This window comes from Asparagus officinalis, chromosome 3 (genome assembly GCF_001876935.1).
Source record: "Asparagus officinalis chromosome 3, Aspof.V1, whole genome shotgun sequence".
Lineage (NCBI taxonomy): Eukaryota > Viridiplantae > Streptophyta > Magnoliopsida > Asparagales > Asparagaceae > Asparagus > Asparagus officinalis.
The window spans coordinates 40,672,699-40,694,570 of record NC_033796.1 but is presented as its reverse complement, the minus strand read 5'-3'; the positions used below and the strand labels follow the sequence as shown (position 1 = coordinate 40,694,570).

General features: G+C 35.5%; 2 protein-coding genes across 2 annotated transcripts; both read right to left on the bottom strand.

Moving 5' to 3' along the window:
• Positions 10,214-11,251, bottom strand: LOC109834993. Its single transcript, XM_020402995.1, has 3 exons — positions 10,954-11,251; positions 10,646-10,858; positions 10,214-10,494 (listed from the first exon to the last, which is right to left on the bottom strand). Exons 1-3 carry the CDS (start codon positions 11,249-11,251, stop codon positions 10,214-10,216), a joined length of 792 nt encoding a protein of 263 aa, XP_020258584.1.
• LOC109834992 (zinc finger MYM-type protein 1-like) lies at positions 14,740-17,295 on the bottom strand. Its single transcript, XM_020402994.1, has one exon. The coding sequence runs from the start codon at positions 17,293-17,295 to the stop codon at positions 14,740-14,742; it is 2,556 nt and encodes an 851-aa protein (XP_020258583.1).

Sequence of the window (21,872 nt, the reverse complement as noted above, 5' to 3'; positions counted from 1 at the left end):
TCACTCTCATGTAATGTGAGATAGAGAGTCCCTAGTTTGTTACCTTGAGCAACTATCATCGTACTATTGGAGATTCTCCACGAATCTCATGTGAATATCGAAACATAGCCTTCTGGTCCAAGCTGTCCCACCGAAATAAGATTCCTCTTCAGCTTCGGCACGTGTCTCATGTTTTTCAAGGTCCACTTAGAGTCCTTCATCTGAATCTGCACTTCACCCTTTCCAACAATATTACAAGGCTCGTTATTCCCCAAATAAACTTTTCCAAAGTCCCCTGCTACATAATTCTGGAGAAGCTTCCTGTTAGCAATAGCGTAGAAAGAGGCTCCTAAGTCGATGACCCAAGAATCCGAGTCTCTATCCATAGCAAGGATCAAGGCATCCTGCACGATATGAGCCTCCTGCTCACTCGTATCCTTCTTTGGACTCTTGCAGACTGAAGACATATGGCCCTCTTGGCCGCAGTTCCAACACTTCCCTTTAATAGGCCTAACCTTCGAGTTCGACCTCTTCTTTACTGATTTCGACCGATTCCTGTTCCGATTCCCTTTCTTCTGGCTTCTGCCTCTTTGCTCAAAATTTAGGGCTGAACCTGAACCTTCTGATTCGGACAATTTTCTTCTAACCTCCTCAGATAGAATCATGCTAACCACCTCACTCAGCTTTAACTTTTCTTTCCCCGTCGAATTGCTGATTGTCGTCACACAACCTGCCCAACTATCCGATAATTGCGATAGTAACAGTATGGCCTACACTTCGTCATCAAACATGATGTCTACGAAGATAAGCTGATCAATAATCGTGTTGAACTCGCTGAGGTGCATCGTGAAGGGCCGTCCTTCTGCCATCTTGAGGTTGAAAAGAGTCTTGACGAGATGCACCTTATTTGCTACCGACGGTTGCTCGTACATCTTCGCGAGTGCTTCCATAAGCCCCACCGTCGTTTTCTCCTTCAAGATATTGTGGGCTACTGATTTGGCGAGCGACAACCGAAATTGTCCTAGAGCCATCCTATCCAGTATCTCTCAATCATCATCTGACTCCTCTTTTTTTTGTCCCTTATCATTGCCCATAAACGGGCGATACAAGTCCTTCTGGTACAGATAGTCCTCCATCTACGACTTCTAGTAGGCGAAGTCTGAGCTGTCAAACTTCTCGATCTTAGATTTGATTTCCTCTACCATGGTTTTCACACAAATTGCTGAACGAAGCTCTGATACCAGTTGTTGGGTATTCGAAACAATCAAATCTAACCTTTGCCCTTCCGGACCTTGTGTTGAATGTAGGAAAGTAGGAAAACTTACCACAAATAAAGATCAAAACTTGCAGGAATAATAAAGGAGACGAACACACAGATTTAACGAGGTTCGGCAACATGCTTACGTCCTCGGGAGCCACACCACACAATTTTTTTATTGATTAAAGAAGAAATACAAGCTCTCAAACTAGGGTTTTATCTCTCTGAGATCTCCCTGTCAAAACCTCTCTCTTTTGATGGTTTTCTTATGCTTAACAAACCCTAAAAACGTTTGGGTATTTATATCAAACCCAGCCGAAACAGATTTCCTGAACTCATAAGGAATCTGGCAAACAGCGTCGTGGTCGACTGTGACGGTCGACCGAACCAAAACCCGAGAGCAGAAAACATTACAGGGTTGGCGCGGTCGACCACCTTCAGCTCCAGCCTCTCCCTGATTCCTGTGCACGTTCGCGGTCGACAGCCGCTGACTCGCGGTCGACTACCAGACTGACTCGCAGTCAACCGCCAGGCTGACTAGCAGTTCTACTGGACTTTTTGGACTGTGTTCTTCGTGTTTCCAGCTTCGGCTTCAACTTTGGGTCTACACTTTAGACTAATAATGCCAACCTAGTTAATGTCAAAATATATTTTGCCTTTGTCCTCTGAAAGAGTTGAGGATAAATTTTAGTTTGTGACAAGTTGTAAAGTCCTAAGTATAGAATACGATACTCCTCTATAATTAATAAAAGATTGAATGAAGAAAAAAATTAACAACTTCTACTAAGGGGAACTTGGGAAGTATATTGCTGAAAGCATATTATATATATGCACTAGCTAGGAGAGTCAAGATTAAGAAGTACCTTCAACTAAATAGTTGAGTGATTTCTTGATTATTTGAATTGACGGACTGAGGAGTTGCTCACTTTATTTTTTATTAGCCTGTTTTATTAAATCCGAAGGGATTGTAAATCCATGGGCGGAGCTAAAGAGGTTTTGAGGCAAGGTAAGTGTCTACCTAAGCTTCTAAATAGCTACATTGTGTTTGTAGAATCTGGTGTGTTTGACTACTCTTCAAAATGGGCAAAGTATAAATCTAGCCTCATTTTGAGGTGAAAAAAACCTATTCGAGTAAAACTGCATCAAGATTGACCTAATTTTTCTAAGGCTCGCTAGTAGAAAAGTACTCATTCCAGACGGAATATTCTAGACGGAATTTTTTCCATCTAGTTCACTATAAACAAAACGGAATTAAGTTTAAAACAAGACGGAATTTGTTTTGTTTTACGATCTAGTTTGCTATAAACAAGAAGGAATTTCATCTAGGATTGGTAATTTAGATGGAAATTTGACCAATCTCAACAAATTTTTCCATTTAGAATTCATCCTTTTGTACCAGTGACTAAGTCTAACATTTAAACGCTTTTGTTTTGGTTCACCATCCCCTTGGTCCCAAACAAAACAAGTCTTGTTTAAATTATGGTCAAGAGATTAGTCTTAGCCCAAATTTGGAGAGCGTTTTAAATTTGAATTGCCTTTTCGTCCATTTTCAACAACAAAATTTTTAAATTTTCACATATTATTCGATGTATAAATAGGTTAAAAGATAATATTTTCAACTTAGAAAGCATTAAACAAAATTTCAATTTATATTTACAATATTTATCTAGTATTAATGATCGTAAAAATGTTTTCATTACAATAAAACTTTGACTCCTATTCTGAGTAGTTAATCAGAGAGTACTCATCGAAAGCTAGATAGAACCCTATTCTCATAACATAGGTTATGCGATTATCGTGTATTTCAGAGAGAAGATTTCTTAACTGCAAACTTTTAGTAGAAAATTCTAAAGCCTATGCAAGCAGTATCTTATAACAAATAAATTAAGAATAAACTTCATCTATAAACTCGTAGTAATATTTTTGAACAATCAAGTAATAATATTGATTAAACTTGACAACTTTTCAGAGAAGGTATACAATATTTGAAATATTCCACCATATACTTGAGCCACGTTAGGGATAAGAGTACTCCTTAATTAGGCCGTTATTCAATGTGTAAGTCTTTTCTAGATAAGGTCCCTTTTGTATCATGTGTGTTGAAAGTGTGAAATGAAATTCTTCCACAAGAGACCAATGTGTGAACATTCCAAATATATTATATTTATAGTTCCTCCGTTGACTATATATAAGAGGGTGTGAAGTAGAGGTGTCTAAATGGGCATTGGGCGTGAACCCGGCCCGGCACCAGGCTCGAACTCGGCCGGGCTTGAACCCGGCCCGGGCTCGAGTAAAGCCCAAAAAATCCAACCCGACCGGGCTTAGGGCCAAGGTCCGAGCCGAAGTGGTGAAGCCCGGGCTGAGTCCGACCCAGCTGGTTTTTAATTATATACATATTATATTTTGTTAATATTTTTATTATAACTATAGTATAATATGGTCATTAATGCATAGTTATATATATTTTAAGTGTACATTGTCATTAATATATACTTGTATATACTTATATATATTTCTAATGTATACTATATATAATTATAGTATGATTTAATCATTAATGTATAATTATATATACTTACATATAATATATAGCTATATACTAATATATAAATATATACTAATACATACTTATATAAATATAATAAAATTAATCTAATTTTTAATCAAATTTTAGCAAAAAATACAAAAAAATAAAAAATATATGGGCCGGCCCGGAGCCCAACACGGTTTGGTCCGGACCCGGACCGTCCAAGAAATTTGAGTTGGATGGTGGTAAAAAAGATGGAGTAAAATACATTAAATAATGATGATTGTAAAATAGATGTAGAATGTAGCAAAACACATCAAAATTATAGAGAAAAATTTATAGTCCATAGTGTGGTAAACAGATAATTAATTTCAGATTGAAGTGAAGCATTTCATACTATTACATACTAATACTAAACAAAATGAATTAAAACAACAAAGCTCAAAATGAAAAAAAAGAAGCCGGATTCGAACCCAGAACTTCCCTGTTTAACAAACATTAGATGCTCTGGCTTTTCCACTAGGCTGAAAATTCTTCTTGTTTGGTAACTGAGATATATGTTATATATAGTGTCTTCTGAAATTTCAGGTGGTTCAAGTGAACCACCTTGAACTAACATAGGTCCGCCACTGCCGGACCGAACCCGGAAATCCGAACCGGCCCGTTTGGACACCCCCTAGTGTGAAGCCCTCAATGCGCCTGCCCTTCCGATTTAGATTTGACCCATATTGATTAGGTTTGATCATCCATAGCTCCGGACTTTAATATTTAGAGCTTTAAACTTGTGCTCCAACCAACACCTGCCTGTGCACTGAAAATGTAACGCTAAATATAATTCAAAGTTCTACTAAAAATAATAATTTGACCTCTTATCTAAAATTGTCTACATGATACCGAGATCTCCATACTTTTTAGTGCAGCTAATTTATCCATTGGTATTTTTAGTAGACCTTCTTTATTAGTCTGATATTTTTTTCTTAATCCGGCAATATTTTGGTATTAAAAGTGAGTAGTTTTTTTAGCCCAAAATTTCAAAATATCAAACAAAAGTCATTTCTTGAATCAAGATATTATGTTTACTTTAAGTTCAATATCTATTTTGATTAGCAGCAGAACCATACATTTGTCTTGTGGGGTCAAGAACCCAAGATAAACCAAGATAAATAAGCTGTTGTGCGCGTCGCGGAAGCGGGACAACCAAATGGGCGTGCTTCGAGAACCAAATCAAACAAACGTCGAGATAAAGGCCAAACAAATCAAAACAACGGCACAAATCCAAACACAATAGTTTTACGTGGTTCGGCAATTGCCTACGTCCACGGGGCAAGAAGGGGATAGGGTTTTCACTAATAGAGAAAGAGTACAAACTGAGATTACAAATCACTCGAAGGAACAAACTAATCTCACCAACAAGCTCTTAATCTCTCCAAACAAAACCCTAAACAAATAGCTCAGAAAATACCTCTTTTCTGTGCTCCAAATATCCGCAATTTTTCTTCTCCTCCAATTTTCTCTTCCAATTGTTCCATATATATAGAAATCCTAAAATCATAAACATACTAGGAATTTTAAACCAAAACCAAATCAAATTAGGAATCCTAATAACCTATTACCAAAATAGATTAGGAATCCTAATAACCTCATGTTACCAAAATAGACTAGGAATCCTAATAACCTCATGTTACCAAAATAGATTAGGAATTCCCTATCCAACAATTCTCCACCTCGGCGAAGTTTTCCCAAAACTGAGCCGACACCGACCAAACCAAATGTCTCACTTGTTGCGTCCAGTACGCCACGGCAACGGACTCATGACAACAGACTTCATCCACACAAGTCGAGACCCAAACGGGAGTGCGAACACTCACCCAAATGTCGATATCTACTCACCAAATCGGCTGCATCAAAACTGACTGCCTACGTATCCTCTTGCCCAAGGAATCAAGTCTTCACGTAGTTCACCCAAATGGCCTCCAAAGGCCTCAATCCACTAGAAGAGTTCGCAACCCTTCTCTAATATCACGATCAAGTCTGCGGCTGATAGCACCTCCAATGGCTCCAAACTGAACTAATCCAAACATCTCCACCTGAGATGAACCAATGGCCATATCCAGACTACATCCATCAGCTGTACTCGAATCAATCAACCTATCATCTGCATCCAAATCAACACGATTCTCAATCTGTGTCACATCAGCTGGAATCCCAAATGATGCAGTATGATCTGGAGTTTCCTCCCAATGTGGAGTAGCATCACTCTCCACCCGCTGTGATGTCCCAAAGATCTGATCACCACTCTCCACCTGCTGAGAGTCAAACGTGACATACCTGCTCAGAACAAAGTCAGAAGCCAATATCTGATAATCAAACACGCCTCTGAATCTCAAATGTGCTATCGGATCAAATCTCACATCCACGATGTGACCGAGTGCTGGGTAGCCAAACATCCGACGCAACCCAAAATCTGAAGCAGCTCCACCAGATCCCATATCTATACATGCAGCAGTTGGCAACCTGTACATGAGATGGCCCAAACATGTCGTAGCCTGCACACCAATGCCAATGCTCGACATCAAACGTCGATCCTCCTCCAGAAAGGATCAGCTACCCAAATCTGCCATCTCGCCTTGTCACCTCAAAGTTTCCACACCAATGAAGTGTCACAAACTGCCATGAGCTCGGCACAAATACAGTAGGTCCCTCTTGTACCTCCTTCTACAACCAGAATGAAGTACATTCACCTTACTCCCAATACACTTCTTCAACTGTTGTTGACTACTAGGACTTCAAAACCAACGGGATTTGGTTGCAACCTACAAATGCCTAGTATAATCCCCAACATAGGAAACCAAAATATCAATTTACCTTCCAATGATGCCTCCTTGGAAGGCCCCTAAATACCTGAATGAACACCAAATAGAAGACCCTTCAATCATCAAACAGAAGTGCTAAACTCCACCTCGGTCTCCTTGCTCATACCAACGTGCTCAAAAGGACTTCAATATGCAGGTCAAGGGCACTTCTCAATAATCCAATACACCATATTAATAAACAAATAACCCAGCCTCAAATCCTTCTATCTCGGCCAACTATCTCAAAGCACCAACAAATTAAGAATAGATCCAAACTGATAAAGGAGAGAATTTTACCTCCAAATGAAACCCTAACAAGAGTCTCCAAACGATCTCACCCCGCACGACGGCAACGAGATCCACAAATAGGAAAAATCTCACCTTTATCTCCAAACGAAGCCCTCGAAGAGCCTCCAAAGCGATCTACTCCTCCAAATAGCCCAAGCGCCAACAAACCAATGCGGAATAAACGAAGAATAGATCCAAACTAAAAAAGATAGAGTCTTTACCAAAAAGATCCCACCTTTCTCATCAAACAAAGCCTTAGCCGAACTTCCAAATTGATCTACTCCTCCAACCAAGATAAAACCCTAGATCTGAAATCTGGAGCTCTGATACCAATTGTTGTGCGCGTCGCGGAAGCGGGACAACCAAACGGGCGTGCTTCGAGAACCAAATCAAACAAACGTCGAGATAAAGGCCAAACAAATCAAAACAACGGCACAAATCCAAACACAATAGTTTTATGTGGTTCGGCAATTGCCTACGTCCATGGGGCAAGAAGGGGATAGGGTTTTCACTAATAGAGAAAGAGTACAAACTGAGATTACAAATCACTCGAAGGAACAAACTAATCTCACCAACAAGCTCTTAATCTCTCCAAACAAAACCCTAAACAAATAGCTCAGAAAATACCTCTTTTCTGTGCTCCAAATATCCGCAATTTTTCTTCTCCTCCAATTTTCTCTTCCAATTGTTCCATATATATAGAAATCCTAAAATCATAAACATACTAGGAATTCTAAACCAAAACCAAATCAAATTAGGAATCCTAATAACCTATTACCAAAATAGATTAGGAATCCTAATAACCTCATGTTACCAAAATAGACTAGGAATCCTAATAACCTCATGTTATCAAAATAGATTAGGAATTCCCTATCCAACATAAGCGACCTTCCTCTCTTTAATAAAACAGACTAACTTTGAATGAGATGTGTGTTTTTCTTCTTGGGTGCGATTTTGGGCTAGGTTATTGAGGGGAAAAAAAAATTTGTATGTGTTTTAGTTCAAAGATACAGATTCTTAGTAGAATTCATATACATCTAGTCACATGAACATATAAACAATAAAAGAAAAATAAGTGGATAAAACACCTCTTAAGGAAGATATACTTCAAGACACTTTATGGATCAAAATTCCTCTATGGTCATGTTGATGTTGATGGTAAAATTTTCTACAAGTTTCTTTCCAGTGTAAACAAGCAAGTTATTTGAGAAATCTATTGGCCATCTTATCGCAAAGCTTTATTCAACTTTCATAGTTAAAAATGATTGCCCCGGAGTAGCAGCTAAGCATTTAATTGGGAGAGATGGGCCTTTGGTTATAAATGGGGCCTTTAATAGGTCTACCCAATTATAAATAATGGGCTTTCAAGTATACATTCTAGGCCGTTAGTGGAATAGCTCTATTAATGAGGGGCCACCTACTTTATTTAGTTATTTATTTATTTGACAAAGCATATCAAAGCCGTTTTGAGTAACGCGGCTACAACAATTCCTATATTAAAAATGATAGAGACACACCCTTAGGCACACCACCAACCACACTCCTCCCTTTTACTACAGTGCAGCAGCCCCACGTGTGATTTTTCACATGTGGGGCTGCTGCACTGTAGCAAGAGGGGGAGTGTGTGGTGGTGCACCTAAGGGTGTGCATGTAGCGCCTCCCTTCTTATATTAAAGTTAACAGGAAGTTGCCATGAAAATAAAAAAAAGTTAACAGGAAGTCCAACTTTTTATTGAAACGGTACAGCTGGCTTAGCTCCTGACTCTTTTTTTTTCAACCTTTTCCCTTGAGGGGCTGTTTGTTTGCGCAAATAAAGAGAGAAATGAGGGGTTTGAAATCTTACAAGAAGACCACATATGATTTTGGTTTCAAGACTTTCCATTTCCTACGTTTGGTTCGCTGGGTGATTTAAAGAAATGGGGGGGTGAAATGGGTTGCCACATCAGATTTTTAAGAAAACATATTTCAGACTAAAAGTGATTGAAATGGGTTGAAAATGTCACGTCTGGCATATTTAAATATTTAAAGCATTATTGAAATGACGGCTTGAATTAAAGAGGAATATCTAATGTCCTATCGTTGAATATTTAATTGGAAAACTCATTTGATTTTTTAATTTCTGAATGTTCAAACATACCCAAGAAATGGAAAACAATGTTTTTCAGCCTATGATTTCAATATGAAAGAAACTAAAAAAAAGAAATGGGGGAAACCCTCTAAAATGTCAAGAAATATTTTCCATCATAGTTTTTTGTTTTCTTTTTTTTTTCCCAAAAATGTACCAAACAGCCCGTGAATAAAGTGTGACCCAAAGATAGGGGGATTAATTAAATTGCCTCTTAGCAGAGAAGAGCTAAGAATTTTGAGTTGAGTCCAAAATAATTTTTTTTTGCGTGTTGATTAGTAGTTTAAAATAATTATATAACTAGACCTTCAAATAAAATTTTAAATTTAAATATAGTATTTACAGTAACATTAATCTTACCTTAATTTCTTAAAGTTATTACATTTTTAATAGTTTTTATTGTTGAATATACTTTGTAACCATACTTTTCATTGCAACGAACAAAATTAATGTTAACTCTACCAACCAAGTCTACATCCAACTTATATAGACTAAAGGATTTAGGCCAATTTTTTTATCCTAGGTATTATAATCTTTGGACTATATTTAGTCCAATATAATGTTTGATTTCACACGTACTAATATTCGCAATAACTTTAGATAATCCTAGCTAGTGTTTGTTTTTAAGAGCTCTGTGATTGATCGGAATAATACTATAACCATAATGACTCTTTTGCCCCCAAGTCAATTAATATTGTATTGCTACATGTGTTTGGCAAAATTTTCTAAATTTGGGCATGATGGCGTCATACAACGGTGCTTAGGGCATATCCAACCCATCGCATCAAAATGGTACAAAAGTCACATCTAACAGTAATTCATCTCCAACCTATTGTACCATTTTTTGCACCAAAAAAGAATATTCTCAATATATTCTTTTTTATCTACTTTTATATTATTATTTTTTATTCCCTATATTTTTAACTATTTCAACAATTAACCCCACATATCAAATTTTATTTTTTTCACATATTTTTCAAACAAAATGATTTATTATTTAAAAAATTAAACTAATAAAACAATAAAATATTATTTTATTAATTAAAATAACTTGATTGCTAAAATATTATATTTTTATTATTGATATTGCCAAATTATTACATTTAAGAACACAACAGAAAATAAAATACAAGAAAATAATTAAACATTAACAATAATGTAAAAATTACAAATTTAATATGCACTTAACTATCTGAAATAGTATATTCCTCCCATAAATTATCTATCAATGCATTACGAAGCGCAATATGGGCATCTTTATCCTTGATTTGTCTGTAACGTGCAATAAATTGAGTAAATCTTGTAGTTTCATCTGCTACGATATCAACTTCTGGTGTTGGTGCTTTCCTCACTTCTTGAATTGGTGCATAAAGGTCACGTTCATCCTCGATTATCATATTGTGCATAATAATGCATGCAGTCATTATGTCATGTAATACATGTTTTTTCCAAAAACGTGCTGATCCTGCCACAATTGCAAATCATGATTGGAGAACTCCAAACGCACGTTCTACATCTTTTCTACATGCTTCCTGTTTCATGGCAAAATATTTTTTTCTTCCTACTTTGTGGCTGTTGGATTGTTTGTACAATAGTAGCCCATTTTGGATATATACCATCAGCTAAATAATAACCCATACTATACTCTTTTCCTTGAATAACATAGTGAGCGGGAGGAGCAATACCTTGAGCTAGATTAGAGAAAAGATTAGATGACTCCAGCACATTGATATCATTATTGGTGCCTGGCATACCGAAATATGCGTGCCATATCCAAATATCATAATCTGCCACAGCTTCAAGGATAATAGTTGGTGACCCACCACGTCCTGCGTATTGCCCAGACCATGCCGTTGGACAATTTTTCCATTTCCAATGCATACAATCAAGACTTCCTAACATTCTTGAAAAACCACGTTTTTACCAATATAGAGTAGCCTAGCAATATCGTTAGCGTTAGGTGTTCGTAGATACCGCTCTGCGAATATTTCCACCATAGCACGACAAAATTTTGTCATACTTTCAATTGCTGTTGACTCACCTATTTTAACGTATTCGTCCGTAGCATCAGCTGGTAGACCGTATGCCAACATACGAAAAACAGCTGTTACTTTCTGTAACGGTGATAATCCCATTCTACCAAGTCCATCACTTCGTTGTTGGAAGTAATAGTTATGATCTTTCATTGCATCAACAATACGAAGGAACAAACTTCTTGACATCCGATATCAACGATGAAACATATCTTCTCCAAAACGTGGATTATCGGCAAAGTAATCTATGACTGAATTCTGATGCGCATTTTCTCGATCGCGGTTGATCACTGCATGACCGGGAATCGAGCCACCATGGATCGGTTGGTAGTTTTGTTAACGTAAATTGTTAACGAGGATCATGTTGTTGTTGATGTACTCACAAATTACTTCTTCGGTTTCATCAATCTCTACAATGATATTGGACAGAAAATTATCATCATCCGAAGATGAAGATGATGATAAATATGATGGACCTCCAGCATCGAAATTCATTTTTAAAGTAAGAAAAAAATGACTGAAGTATGCAGAAATGGAGAATAATAATTTTAACACAACAATGAGTAATTGTGTGGATGTACCAATAATTTTAACACAACAATGAGTAATTGTGTGGATGTACCTAATCTAGTATGCTATTTATAAAACTTTTCTTAGCTGTATACATTGAACGTAATTGTGTGGATGTACCTAATCTAGTATGCTATTTATAAAACTTTTCTTAGCTGTATACATTGAACAATGTGTAAAGTTGAGCTGATTTCAGGAAATGCTTTCCAGTTGTTATCAATTTATCACAAAATTCAAATTTGCTTAGCTGTATACGTTGGACAATGTGTAAAACTGAGCTGATTTTAAAAAATGATTCTCACTCGTATAAAGCTTTCACACAATTCAAGGAAAGTTGAGCTATGTATACGTTGGACAATGTGTCAAACTGACCTGATTAGGGAAAATGATTCCCACTCGTACAAAGCTTTCACACAATTCAAGGAAAGCTGAGTTGTGTATACGTTGGACAATGTTTAAAGCTGACCTGATTTCAAAAAATGATTCCCACTCGTATAAAGCTTTCACACAATTCAAAGAAAGCTGAGTTGTGTATACGTTGGACAATGTGTAAAGCTAACCTGATTTCAAAAAATGATTCTCACTCGTACAAAGCTTTCACACAATTCAAGGAAAACTGAGCTGTGTATACGTTGGACAATGTGTAAAGCTGGCCTGATTTCAAAATTTGATTCCCACCGACAACGTTGGACAATGTGTAAAGCTGATCAGTTTGTACAAAACGATTCAATTTCAAATGTTGACCACCGACAAATTCAAATTCAAACAAAAAAACAAATTTGGATTGGTTATAAATAACATTCACGAATTCTACTTCAAACCACCCAATTCGAAGTATTTCTTCAAAGTATTTCTGATCTCCAAACCAACCGCTTTTTACAAAAAAATGTCTGTTCGATCAACTGGATACACGGTTACTGAAGATGTGCTCCTTTGTCAAGTATTCTTGGATATTTCTCAAGATCCTATTATCGGTAGAAACCAGTCTCGAGATGCATTTTGGTCTCGTGTGGAGGACAAATACAAATGTCTGGAATATGGTTAAAATTTTTGAAAAATTCAAAGATGATGTCCCTACAGCAAGACAAGTTGGTCGAAGACAATCCCAAAGTGTGAACTTCGACTCGTCACAATCAGATAATCCCACTCCGGAATCTCCTATATCAACATCTCCTGGACTGTCATCATTTACTCCATCTCAACGACCTATTGGGGTAAAAAAAAGCCAAATTGAAAAGGAAAAATGATGATCATGAGTCAAGTGTAGTGGACTCCATCGAGACCTCCAACAACCGACTTATAGACAGGTTAGACAATGTGAGCTTAGACAGGCAAGTAGCATTTGATATCGAACGAGAAAAGATAGCCATGAAAAAAGATAGAGATGAATGGAAAATTATAATGAAAGATTTGAATTCCATTGCTGATCCAAATGTGCGTGAGTACGTTCGAGCTCAACAGATTAAAATAATACAAAAAAAATCAACAAGAACAAGGGTCTGATTCTAATTTTGGCAATTATTTCAATGATATTAGACACTCTGGCCCTGATCTACCAGATTATTGAGAGTTGCTTGTCCATCTTATGTAACGTCACCATGTTTAGTTTGTATTTTATATTTTATTTTAATGAAGTTTTATATTATGTGTGTCAGTTTTTATATGTTATGTATTTCAGATATGTAATTTATATTTGAATTATGTATTAGGATTGCTCTTTATATTTCATGGGACTTTACTTATAATGTCTAGATTTTAATATTATAATTAATAATAATGTCTTTTAAATTTTAGCATTATTTTTATTTTTAAAAAAATAATTTATTTTGTCCAAATTATACAATTGGGGTAAAATTATAAAATTTAAATATTATTGGGGTTGTTTTATACATTTAATGAAACAATTGGGGTCAAATTATAAATATATAAAAGTATGAGGTAAAAAAATTGAAAAAAAAACAGTAATTGGGGTGATGAACAGTGCGACGCCAAATATGGCGTCGCGCTATTCATCACCGCCAAAATGCGGCAAAAAAAGGCGCTGGGTTGGAGCTCACGCACAGCGGCAAAACCACTTTTTGCCCCAAAATGCCGATGCGTTAGAGATGGTCTTATCTAACACATATCGAAAGTTATGATTCGTAGTTGTTTTCAATTTTCACTTGAATTGATTATAATTTTTTAGTAAATAGTAAACGCATGACTAATGATAATAATTCCTTGTTATTGTTGGATCATGAGAAGGATACAGATCCTCTAGAAAGCATTACAATTGTTTTTTGATTTTATCCACTATCAACAATGTTGGATAGCAGTATTCCTAATCTATTAGGATTCCTAATCTATTTTGGTAACATGAGGTTATTAGGATTCCTAATCTATTTTGGTAACATGAGTTTATTAGGATTCCTAATTTGTTTTGTTTTTGGTTTTAGGATTCCTAGTCTGTTTTGATTTTAGTTTTTCTATATATATGGAGATTAGAACCAATCTATACTACTTCTAAAAGAGAAAACCAAAGTCAAAACTTTTCCATACCCAAATAACCCTCTGCAAATTTCTTAATTCTAATTTTATCCTATATATATTTTATCCCTCTTCCCCCTAATCCCGACTCTACATCCTCCCTTCGTTAGCCGCTCTCTCTCCTGCCCCTCTCCCTCTCTTTGATAACGTCAAAGCTGATTCTCTCCCCTGCCCCTCTCCCTCTTTCTTCGATAACGCTCAAATCCCTTTACCCTCTCCCAGAGCCGGTCCTGGGTTTTCTAAGGCCCAGGGCAAATTTTCTCAAGTGTGCCCATTTATACAAATTAAACAAACAAATAAATAAATTATCAATTAATTAATTTTATTAAAATTATAAGATTTTATAAAAGACAATCTTCTTTTCATTGCATTAAAAGAAGGAAAAAGAGTACCCCCGGATTGTAAACATTGCATTAAAAAACAAAAACTACATATTTGAGTCTACATGCTTCCTCCCAAATCTCCATAAGCATTTCTTGATTTGATCAGTCTTCTTTTCATCCTCCACAATTAATCGAAGCACAGAATCATCACATGTACCTACAAAATAAAAATAGCAATGAAATCTCAACTACAAAACATCATTTAAAATGTCTTCTTGTTGCACTTTTAGATGCAAAATCATCAATTATACTATCATATTTAATGTTCTCTAACATATCCTTTTCAATGCATAATATCGCTAATCCATTTAGCCTATCTTGAGTCATGGTGGTCCGCAAGTAAGATTTCAATAATTTTAATTTAGAAAAACTTCTTTCAGCAGATGCCACAGTCACAGGTATAGTCAATAATATCCTATAAGCAACCATTACATTAGGAAACATATCCACACTCTTTACAAACTCAAGAATTTTAATGGATGTCCATGGTTTATCTGTTTCATATGCTTCTTTTGGTAACATCACTTGCAACACCTGTAATTCTGAAAATAAGTCTCTTGCATCAACATCGGAAACATCACCATGTTTTAAAGCATTTTCAAGATTCACACAAAAACTTTTTAATTCATTATCATCAAGCGAAGTCAATTTTGCAGCATCAAATAAGAACCCAAAAATAGATTCAAAACAATGCAATTGTTCAAACCTACTCTTCAATTCACCAAGAGCAATATCCACTATAACAAGAAAATAATCAGTTCTAAATGATTCTTCAGCTGATTGTTGTTCCCTATCACTATTGGAAACCTCATCAAAATGCCTTTTTCTACAAACTTGACGCTTTTTTGGAAATATAGGCTCAATCCCCATATCAAGGGAAATTTGTTTAGCATCGATCATGGCAGAAACAAACCCATTTATTCTATAGTTTTCAAAAAATAACACAAGTCCTTCTAATTGTCTTACAGCAGCATCAAGACGCATGTCTTCAGATTGTAACTTTTTACTAACTAAGTTAATCTTATGCAAAATGTCATGCCAAATAACCAAACTTAATATAAATTCAAAACTTGAAAGCTCTCCTGATGCTAAACTTTGAGCATCCCTACTCAATTTGGCATCTTCACTAATTTCTGTTAATTTAAATAAAGCTTCTCTAATTTGGGAAGCTTGAGATTTTATTGCTTTGACACTTTCAATGTGACTTTCCCAACGTGTAGTTGACAATGATTTCAAAGTCAAACCATCTATGTAATCAAGTAACACATTCCATCGCTTTGTTGAATTAGAGAATACCGTATATATGCATTGACATGCTCCAAAAAAAGATTTTGCTTTAACACATGAGTTGGCCATATTACAAACTATTAAGTTGAGACAATGAGAACCACATGGCATGTAAAATGCTCTAGGATTTATATCAAGTAATCTTTTTTGTACACCTAGATTTTTTCCTTTCATATTAGAGCCATTATCATAACCTTGTCCCCTCACATCATCAATATTAAGTGTAAGGGACTCAATTACATTTTGCAATTCATTAAAAAGTCCTAATCCAGATGTATCTTCAACATTCAGAAACTCTAAAAAGTACTCTTCTATATTTATTGGAGTACTTGAAACATCTACACACCTCAATATTAAAGTCATTTGTTCTTTGTGACTTGCATCAGGAGTACAATCAAGAATGACAGAAAAATATTTAGCTGTTTTTATTTTTTCAATGATTGCATGTTTAACATTTGATGCTAAAATAGCTATTAACTCATTTTGAATTTTATGGCTAAGATAATGATAATGAATCTTCTTATCTTGAATGAGTCGAAAATGATGTTGCATTACTGGATCAAACTCTGCAATCATTTCAAGCAGGCCTAAAAAGTTACCATTACCATCTTCATAAATTTTTTCGTTTGTTCCACGGAAAGCCAAATTATGTATGGCAAGACATTTCACAACAGCAATGATTCTGACAATAACATTTTTCCAGTGTAGTGTATCTTTCTTGATTAGCTCTTGTAATTCTGTATCAATTGTTTGATTTGTTTTCAATCTGATTTGCAATTCAACACAAGACCTCAAGTTAGTGAGATGTTCAATACTACTTTCATGTTGTCTAAGCTTCTCACCAAGATGTTTCCAATCTCTAATTCCTTCACTAGTTAACTGACTTCTAGAATTCATTGTTTTAAACAACTTACAACAGAAACAAAACACTTTATCCAACTCCTTTGAGTACACTAGCCATTTTCGATCCTTAGTTTCCCCATTTGGTAACGTACGAATATAATAATTTGAAGAAAAATGTCTATTGTGTTCGTCCATGGGGAATTTGAGATTAGTTTCTCTTAGGGGACCTTTTTCTATAAGTAAATCTCTCATTTTTGCATCAAGATTATCCCAAACTCGTGGATCATAAATGTTCAAATCAAATCTTGTTTCGGGGCATTCATTTTCATGACAAGGTTCATCAATATTTTCATTTTCATCAAGGAAAGGTTCATCACTATTTTCATTTTCATCTAGATCACCAATTTCTTCATTCACATCATTCTCATTTTCTACTAATTCTTCCAATTGAATTGGGTGTTCATATTCATTTGGTAAATCATCTTCATCTAAATTTTCAAGTGAAGCATTGGGTTGTTTAACAAAATATTTATTCAACGATCCTCTTAAACTTTGAGCAATTTCATCGTTTTTTTTCTTTTTTTGTCTCTTGAGATTTCCGGAAAGTTGTTTCTTTGGAAACATTTTTTAATTTTTATAATAAACACTTAACAAAGAACAAAGAACAATAAAACCTGGATTTTGAGCATATGTTCTTCCACTTGAAACTTCCAATTATAAAGATCAAGAATCCCAGCCAATGTTTCTGTTGAATCAAATAATAAATAAGAAAAAGTTAAAAAGATATGTATTACAAATTTACAATTTACAAAATTTATACATCTAAATTCTATATGTTATTGTAAAAAAAAAGTACCTTCAAAGAAAGTCGCTGCCTATCAGTCCAGACTCCAGTCGAACCCCACGAGCCGAGGTCAGTGTTGGGCCGTTGGGGCTTAATCAAGAGCATCCTGATACAAAAGTTTAGATTAAATAATGAACCACAAAATCAAGAGTTAATGAGTTATCAAAGGAAGTTCAACATTTCAGAGCTCTGGCTCATACACAATTGAATAATGAATAACATAAGCAAAACCCATCAGCAGCAAAATTGACCTAGCTTTTACTCAATTAGGGGGGGGCGGGGGTAAACAGGGGATCCAAACTCCATCAGCAGTTTCAAATTTTAAATTTTTAATATATATATCATCACATGCATTTGTGCTACATCAAAAACTATTAAACTAATCAAGAAACACCAAATGTCTTCTTCTCCTCCATCATGGATACTGATTCCAATCCTTATGATTCTATTCACAGCGCAGGTTCGTGCTGAAGTTATACCATTATGCTATGCAACCCTAAAAAATACTGACCGCATCAAAAAAAAGGAAAAAAAAAATTCATCGTGATTGAACTCACCACTCACCAGAGATCCAGAAGGAGAAGAGGAGGAACCCTAAAAATCAAGATCGAAACGTATAAGACATCGCAATCGAAGAGAAATTTAGAGATTGGTTTTTCTTTTTTTCCTTTTTTTTCTTTGGGTCTCTTTTTCTTTGTTGGGTGTGCGCCAAAAACAGCGGTGTAGTGGAGGAGGGGGTAAAATAATCCTGCGGTCCAGGCTGTCCATCCTAGAGTCGGCCTAGGGGTAGGGGGTGAAGAAGACTAAGAGGCGGTTACTAATCGCTATCATGGGGCACATTTACGAAGGAATGTTAGTTCACCCTATAGTTTACTCACCCACCCCTAGTGCCCCCCTCAGTTGTGGGCCCCGGGCTGTAGCCCTGGTGGCCCTACCCCTAGGCCGCCTCTCCGGCTCTCCCTCTCTCTTTGATAACGCTCAAATCCCTTCGGCCTCCCCGCTTCAGTTTCCTCTGTTTCTCAATGACAGCGAACTCTCTAAATTCATCCTTAGTTCTACGATCGACCTCCTCACATCAATTCCTTCCGTTTTCAACCGTTGGCAATGTCTGCGTCCTTCCTTCATTATCGTACGTTACTATAATTGGTAGTAATTGCTAGGGCTTTCCAATCCATAGCAATTATTTTGTGACTCTATAAATACGTTCTGATTCAATTTTGATGGAGCAAATAAGGTTTTTGTTTCCAATTGTAAGTATGGGTATTGGTAATTTCTTATTCATATTCTTCGGCTGTTTGTTTGATGGCTTACATTTATTTTTTGTATTCATGATTGTTGCTGTCAGGTGTATGGGATTGATAGGAAGTGTAGAAAGCTATCAAGGTAAATTAAATTTTTATTTATCTCTATTATGTTGCATGATCAATTTTATATTCATTTATGATTTATGATTGTGGTTATGATTATGATTATGATAAGATATGGTTTTCACATCACATATTTAGAAAACATCATTCTCTGCAGTATCTAATAGGAGATTTCTTACAGTCATTTGACTCAAATTCCTTTCTCATGCAGAACCGTTTCATTGTTGTTGGATCAAGGACTCAAAGCTCATGAATGTTGTCTCTTCCACCGACTCTCTATTGATTCAACAATATGTAAGTGATGGGGTTTTTTCTATTTTGGTTCTGTATGTTTGTTCAGCATCTGTTGGCTTGTTTGTTTGACAACATAGCACTTGTTTTGGACAACATCTTTTTCAGTAAGCGTGATGCATCTTGTTTCCTGAATTGTAGCCATAAAACTAACTACACTCATTTCATTGTTGGCTAAGTTTAACAAACTATCTTGTATCTACTAGATAGCCATATTGATACAACAGAAATTTCTATTTACAATATGTTTAATAAATTATCTTGTATGGTCTAGATAGCCATATAAATAAAATAAGAAAGTTTTTAAAAATTAACTTTAAAATATTTTATCAGGTATAAAATTGAAATTTGATAACCCGGGCTTTTTATCTTTATCTTTACCACCATAAGAGTGCAGGTGCATTCTGTAAAAAAAATGTCATGGTATTAGCTTGCAAAAAATGAACATCAGATATGTTAGCCGTAGTGATGATGAAAATTTAAGGCATCATTGTGTAATTTAGTTTATTCTTTTTCGAAACCAAAAACGTGTCATAATTCGGACAGTGTATTTCTATGTGTGCATGAATGTTTGGGTATGCATTTCCTTTTGTGAACAAAGCTTTAAGTGTAATAGGAAATTCACAAAGGTGAAAACATGCCTTGGAACCTCCAACATAATCCCAACTGTTCAGTCTAATCTCAATACCTATGCACGTTGAAATCAAGTAGGTTGAAAACTTCTAGCATGTGCAAACGATCAAACATCAGCAACTATCAGAACCACACACAATGATCTATTTGGGATTATGATGCTCAGTGCATAGATTTTCAAATCATATCATTTCACTTTCCCTCTCAAGGTGGCAAGTTACATCCCGACCAAAGGTTGATTTGGTCGGCTTCATTTAAGACTTTGGGTTAAGCTTCTGCTAGCTAGAAAGCATAAACTTTATTATTCTTTGAATAAATAGACCATGGCTTAACAGCGCCTTTGTCTTTGACTAATCAGGTCCTTTTGTTTATTGGAAATTGTACTGCCAACTTCTTCGATCTTTGGTTATATTTCAATGGTTTAGTACCAGCTTCCTTTCTGCTTATGTCTGGGTATTGATTGTTGGGCTGTAGACTCAAGACATGTATCAGCGAATTGAGCAATGAACATTTCGGCCATTTGCTTCAAAGTCTCAAATTGTTCCCTGTTCAACTTGGTTAAAATTTACAGTGCATAAAAACCGAAAAATGAAGTGAATTTGAGTTCTCTCGTTCATGCATCAAGTTTGCACAAAATAGATGGGCAAGTAGAAAGAGTTGGATCTATTTTCTATTTTGTATAAAACCCACAGATGTTCCTTTCCATGTCCCTCCTGTGTATTTGTTTTTGGTGCGGGTGTCTGTGTGCATTTGTCTATGTCTTAACTCATGCAAGTATATTATTTTTCTTATTTGTCTTTTATTTTCTTAGATTCCTTTTTTCGTATGTTAATTTATGTTCTCTTTTCAAAAATTTCAATGTTCCTGCACTTCAGACATTCTAAGCACAGAGTCTGAAATGCGCTTTTTGCTTTAACAATGAGATTTGTCTCATCACTTGCCCTTTAATATCCCATAGAGTATCTCCTTATTTCATAATGCACTCTATTTAGATGCCATACAGTACCTTTAGATCCTTTAGTACTTGTTTATTTTTTTTTCTTGAGAGACTGGACCTTTGTAGATGAAAAGCCATGACCTTTTATAGGTCTTCAGTATAAAATTGAACAGTTGTTACCTTGAACAAATGCATAAGAGATGATACTAACTTTATATTTTCCTCTTTTTTAAGGTATAAAGATTAAGAACAACCAACAAGGAAAACAAGATACACTTCCTTTTCAAAAGTAATGGTTTATATAGTTTGTATAGTATTACAACAATAGTTTTATTAGTGGTACAATTACTATGTTAACTTATGTGTATTATCTTCCTGCATTTATGTTTTCAATGCCCACACTCGTGCAACATAAGATGCTTTGATTTATTGAAATACTGTGTCTGGATTTTGAACATACTTACAGGTAGCTATAGTCTTGCTATATTATATGTACTGGTGAGTGTAGATAATAATACTATGTACTGTACACCCTTTAAAATATGAGCTTTAAGTTGTGATCTCATAGAAATCCCATGATAACAAAGTGCCAAGTTCTTAAGTAAATTGAATTATCCAAAGGGATTTCAAAATATGAGCTTTAGGTTGTGATTTCATAGATGACAAAGAGATGATTTTGCCTTCTCAATAAATACCTGGAAGGCATCCTGCATGGATGAGAACTCATTGACGTTGACATCCTTGTATGAAGAAAATATCTCCATGAACTGGAAGAGGTGCAATTTTATTTCTCACTGTTAACAGCATTTGATAAGTAAAATATCTCCATGAACTGGAAGAGGTGTAGTTTTAGTTTACATTTCCTTCACGCTTCACTATTTGTTGGATCAGTTAATGTACAGAAATTAATAAGAAAAATGAAAGCTCAAAGAAATATGTGTATCATAGTTACCATCTTTCGATAACTCTGATTGCATCAGCTATAAGACCAAATTAATAATTCATTTGCAACTGCAGAACTATATTAGTTTGTGTGTTTTGTTAGCTTGAAAGAATTAAAAGGGTATCTACTTTGAAGCTACATTTAGACATACACGTCACTTTCATACTTCCAACATAATTTGATTAT